The sequence below is a fragment of the Chanos chanos genome, chromosome 3, assembly GCF_902362185.1.
Source record: "Chanos chanos chromosome 3, fChaCha1.1, whole genome shotgun sequence".
Taxonomy (NCBI): domain Eukaryota; kingdom Metazoa; phylum Chordata; class Actinopteri; order Gonorynchiformes; family Chanidae; genus Chanos; species Chanos chanos.
The window spans coordinates 28,765,320-28,771,319 of NC_044497.1; the positions used below are offsets into that span (position 1 = coordinate 28,765,320).

The following is a 6,000-nucleotide window of genomic DNA, read 5'->3' on the forward strand; positions in this document are numbered from 1 at the left end:
CAAAGGGATTGAGGTGGATGAAGAGCCTGTGTATTCTGAGTAGCGCAGATTGGTGTCAGTGTGACACACACACACACACACAAACACAGAGAGAGAGAGAGAGAGAGAGAGAGAGAGAGAGAGAGAGAGAGAGAGAGATGGTTCCTCTCTCTACCAAAGGGACAAGAGACAGGATCACATTTCAAAAGCACTCTTAAGCCACCTTTTGAGAGAGTAACCAAATGGTTGCCCCTCTGGCTTCAGCAAACAAACGATAAGAAAACATTGAAGGCTATGTTTTAATTTCAAAAGAAAACACTGATTTGCTTTCTTTTCATTTCCCTTGCTCCTTTTTTTTCTCACGGACCCCTCCCTCCCTCTCTCACTTCAGAGGAGTATCAATGCCAGATACTCAGCAGCAAGGGCAAGGCTTGAATTCAATGGACAATCGACTGCTCAACAACAAACACTTATGAAAGGAGCTTAACAGTGAGACCTGCCTTAGTGACCATACAATAAACACATCGTTACGGCTGCAATCCTCCAATGCCAGCTCTTCATAAGGAATGAGAAATTAGATTAATATCTCAAACAACACGACTCATTCATACTCGTCTTTTGAAATGTATCACTTCACACAAAGAACACTGTTATTTCAATCAATAATATTATTTTCTTTACTTAGAAGGCTATTAGGGGGGGGGGCATGTACCCAGTCAGGAAGAAAAAAGCTATTGGCAGTATCAGATTGGTGTCTATAGAACAGCTTCACCCAACATCATATACAATGTACTGGAATGTAAACAAACCCTTCCCCCCATTGATTGTCCATCTGAACAGCATAACCTAGAAAATGCTTGGATGACTCCATTGTGGAGAGAGAGAGAGAGAGAGAGAGAGAGAGAGAGAGAGAACCCAGTTTCTGATCTCAGCCTGCTGGGCTTGGCTCAGTTTGGGGTGTGAAATAAGGGAGGTGTGGGCTAAGCTTACAGCTGTGTTTCTCCAGCTGTGATACGACAGTTCCCTGTGCCTGTTTTTTTTTTACAAACACAGAGAAAAGGACTTGTAAAATAGGATGTATAATTGTCATTTGAATAATATTTTAATATATGAGTGAGTAATTTGTTTTGAAGGATGAGATAACAGGTAATGGAGCAAATAAACATACACATGATTAATAATTTAGTTCAGTCAAAAAAAAAAAAAAAATCATAGTCATTCTCCAGAACAGTATCCATGTGGCAGAATAAACTCCCATTTCCCCAGGGGATCTTTCTTTGCTGAGGGTTGAGGAAAATGTAGATTAAATAGGCTATACTGTACATGGTTCAATATTGTTTTGCGGTGTTTCATTTGCAGTTGCAATTACAAGTATATCTGTTACAACTGGGGAGAAATATTGTTTAATTAATGCTGTACTTAGGGACAGTTTTTACCTAACACTTGTGCAGGGAGAGTATCTAACATGATGCATTTGTTTGCTAACATTCCTAGTGTTTAAAACACCAAGCAGTTTAGCAAATAACAAAACACACAAAGCCTTCAAATGTACGTCATACTTTATATATCACTAATACCGACAGATTAAAACTGACAGAACTACATTATAGTGACTATGTAGGTTATGCATTTCCAAACTAAGACATTTCAAACGTTCATAATACCACTCTTTACAGCATACTAGTGTAACAATAAATTATAAAATAGAAGTTACACGGGTTTTAGGCTCCCATGTAACATTTTTATATTTCTATGAGCAAGTCCATACAGATGGTACAAACATCTTAAAACGGAGTGAGCATCACAACCAAACTGTGAAGCAAAGAACTCCACACAGCAGTAGGCTGTCCAGTGTCACGCAATAATCACTCAGTCACATCTAAGCATCACGACAGATTTAGTGTATGAGTTACAAAAAAAATGTATATGAACAGAAGTGACGCCAAATCCCCATAAGAGAGGGGAAAAACAAACCGATAGAGGCTGCAGCGAATCAAAACAGCTGGCACTTGAGCTCGCGAATTGCGTTGCTTTCCGTTTCAGCACCATACTTCGGCGATCTCACAACCTTTTGTGAGATAAATAGAGACGAAGCCCATTTGAATGAAACTGCAGTGCTTCCTCAATTATTCCAATGATAATTTGCTTTAAGAAGTCATAATGACTGGCATAGACTTACATAGACTCCTTGAGATGTTTCTTCGGCGAGAACTAAATACATAAGAGATACTAGGAATAGACTGTCAGAGAGGGTATACTGGTCATATTGGAGAACGTAAAAGCAATAAAAAATCGAATTGATGCGCAACTTTTACGAAGACTACATGGGCTAGCCTACAGTCTTAAAAGAATGAAATATTCCAACTTTCTACAAGCAACAAAAAGAGTAACACCGTGTACAGAAACGGCCAGGATTTTGCCGTTCTTTCATCAAAATAAAGCAATTAGCTAACAAATTTGGTTTAAATTGACGTTTTCAGCAGACTGATGTCTCAGGAAGCAGAATGTTGATGGTTTATGGTATTGCAATATTGAAACATCATAGACTTTAGAAATGAAAATAAAAACACGTGCGTTTTAAAATAAAGTCAGCAGCCAATAGTCAAAATATTCGTGTTCTTTTCGTCTTCACAAGTTCTTTGTTCGAGAATAGAACACAACATAGATTTCAAAGATGATATATAAAGACCCTACCGTCAACAGCCATAGTCGGAATTAATGTGTATCTCTCCGTGGTTGTTTCAGTGGTTGTCCATGCTTACGAGCCACTGGTGAAGATTTTGAGCGACTGCACGAGCTCGTACTCCTATGTGTTCCTACGGTCGATTTGATTCACTACTCCCGCCGTCCTGTGACAAGACTGTAATCAGAGGAAGGGTGTACCGAGGTTTCTAAACATACTCCGTACAACTGTCGTTCCTTAATAAATATGAAATTCATTCAGCCCACCGGAAATCCCATGGCAAGTTTAAACCCCTCCCTTTTCGCACCTGACTGACGAGTACCCAGGACAGACAGACAAGAAGTGCCCTGACCAATAGCTGCTTTCCTTCTCAAAATTGTATGCGAGAGAGAGTGGCCGGCGAGGGGGCGGGGGTCTAATATGAGACGGATTAATCTATAAAATTAATGTATTTCCCCCGTCGTTGAATGGTCAGTACAACTTTATTCTTTTACTCATTCATCTGACTGAAGTGGTGTAATAATTTAGGTTTTTTTGTTTGTATGTTTGTTTTTATTTACCATGTTGCTGCCAAATTGCTTCTTAAATTTTACTTGTTTCTGTTTTGAATCACAGAGGCAAAGAGAGAGAGAGAGAGAGGACGAAGGGAACGGTGGTTAAGTGAACATGGAATGTGGCCAAAACAACCACCCTGCCCTGTTGCTGGAGTTATAAAAAGCAGAGGTAAATTGCACACAGTGTGGATGCAAAAAAAAAGCTTCACATTTTCGCCCTAACTTTGCTTTCACCATGTTGAGTCATACCATCATCACCAGTTCAGAGAATCAGTCTCATCTCACTATCAGTGTCAGTCAGAGAAATAGAACTGTATCTTAAAATCTTTCTACACCAAGTTAGTCTCCACTAATGATGTTGTCCTTCAGCACAATGGGCTCTATACTGAGTGTGGGTTGTCTTTGTGATTGGATAGAAGATTTAGCGGTTTAGCTTATTCTCCCACTCTACAATAGTGCAAACCTCAGTGATATGCCCTATTTCTGGAGCTTTACAAAAGCTTGTTATGGACTGCCGTCACGCCCCAGGGCTGCGCTTGCATATGGAGCCAGAGGAAATGGTGGAGAGAGTGCACAGGGCAGGACTTTTGTCAAGGACATCAGCCTATCAAAGGAAGCCCCGAGGCCTTTATCCGTACCGGAGCCCCTTGAAGCGGAGGGGAGAACATCAACCACTCTCCAGCATTACCCTGTACTGAAGAAACAGCTCAAAGGCTTAACTGCTAACCAAGCAACACCCAGGAGATACCACTGAAATTAATACCAGGGAGATGTCTTCCTCAATTAACCATCCTTGGTCCGCAGCTTGATCGGCACTGATAGCCTTCACAATATAAACAGGCAACAGCTGAGCACTCTTTGCAATACTCTTTGTTGTGTGGGATTCTGAAGTTAAAAGACATCACTTTGATAGGGAAAGAAACAAACACAGAATAGAAGACAGTCTTTGGGAGAGCAGTCTAAAAAGTTGAGTGTCAGTACAGTCAAACTCCAACACAAAAGAAGTCCTGGCTACGTTCCCAGCATAGAAAATTCTCATTCACAGAGAATGTTGAAGACTTGCACTTCTGCACTACAACAAATTTGGGTCTTTCAGAATTAAACAATTGCATTTGTTCTACCGCAACTATTCAAGAGCTGAAAAAGAACAAGAATGTTTCAAATTGCAAAAGTGTTCTGCGATGAACCGTCCTTAATAGAGCAGCTCGTCATTATGAATTTGAATGTCATTCACTTTAGTCATGTGCAACCAAGTACTGCTCTAATGAATGTAAAACATTCAACATCTTTTCACGCATAGCACCTGTCTAAACATGGTTGATGGAATTAACGGGACTACACAATGGAAAGAAAGAAACTGGTGAAAAAGAGGAGGACCTCTCAGTGCTGCCATCTAGTCAAGAAGACAGTTTAATTGTTGTGTGGTAAATGCACGAACAACATGTGAGCAGTCACAACATAGCAGATTTGAAAGCGCATCACATAAAAGACCTTTAATTAAAGTTTTATTGCGTTATGTTGTCTCATATGGTCGACCACGTTTGCCAAGGACGCCCGTTGCTGCGGCAACGCTGGAACACAAAAGAGTCCGCTCACTGGACATACTGGGGCCATTCATCTCATGTTCCCACCTCTAGATCCTCAGCATGCCTGTGGCATTTTGAATGGCAAGCATTGAGTTAGCTGACAGCGAGGATGACACTGCGGGGACAAATCCAAATCCTTCTCTCCGTGGCTCTGTTCCATGTGCGAGAGGCCAGAGAATCAGCGTAATGAACACCTCAAACACGTACTTGGGCCTCTAGCTTAATTTTCTCCATTCCACAAACACATACAAATACATCATACAATTCTCTGCAAATAGGATGTCTCACTACTGACAGACAGGAGCAAAAACTGACAGAATCCATTTCAAAGATAGATTTCAGCACCACTAACCGCATCATCACCCCCTGTTCACTGTGCTTATGTCTGATACCTTTGTGTGGATGCATGTACGTGCGTGCGTGCGTGCGTGTGTTTGTGTATGTAAACCTGAATGCCCATGTGCAGTGAAAGATAGGGTTTTGCAGATCTTTACCATTCTCCTCACACACAGGCCTTATGCAAATTGAACCTCTCTACTAAACTGGGCGGCCGGTTTCACAGACAATCTGGAATCTTCCTCCTGTTTATCTGTCGTGCTCATTTTGGTGAACACAGCATGGTCTACCACACTGTTTATTGGAGAAAGAGTCTCTCTGGCTCAGGCCAGACTGGCCTTGGCTAACAACACTGGGGAAATGAAGGCATTCCGTCCTTATCCTTGGATCTACACAGATAAGATGAAAAAGAATGAATTTCTCCACACGAAGCAGCAAGGTTTGGCCGTACCTCTCTTTTAGTTCATCTCATTCAGCGATGTTCCAGAAACTCAACTGTGACATATCCAGCTGACAGACAGGCAACTTTCTGATGAAGAACCATCCTGTCAAAACCCAAGAAAGAATATTTCAGATACTTCAGCATCAATACATAGAATAATATCAATATTTTTTAAACTAATCACACAACTGTTTTCTTAATACCTAATGCCTTCAATTCAGAACAAATCACTGGATGTTGATGATAATCACTGTAATAGGATGTTCCACTGTCATAGCTTTATAATCTGTATACAAAAATGCGATATCAGTGTGCTTATCACCATATTTCATGTACTCAGGCTCTTCCCTTCAGATAAGTCTGTTCCACCGCTCATATCTGGTCATCTTAGTTGTTTAGAAACATCATCTCCCTCTCTGG

General features: G+C 40.9%; 1 protein-coding gene across 1 annotated transcript in view; it reads right to left on the bottom strand.

Annotated features, from left to right (window-relative positions):
* Nucleotides 1–2,845, bottom strand: part of samd10b (sterile alpha motif domain containing 10b) — a 43,314-nt gene extending 40,469 nt beyond the window's left edge. Inside the window, exon 1 of the mRNA XM_030769987.1 lies at nucleotides 2,674–2,845. Within this exon, the coding sequence (XP_030625847.1) occupies nucleotides 2,674–2,686 (13 nt within the window). The 5' untranslated portion in view covers nucleotides 2,687–2,845. The remainder of the gene's footprint in view (nucleotides 1–2,673) is intronic.
* Between the last annotated feature and the right edge of the window lie 3,155 nt (nucleotides 2,846–6,000).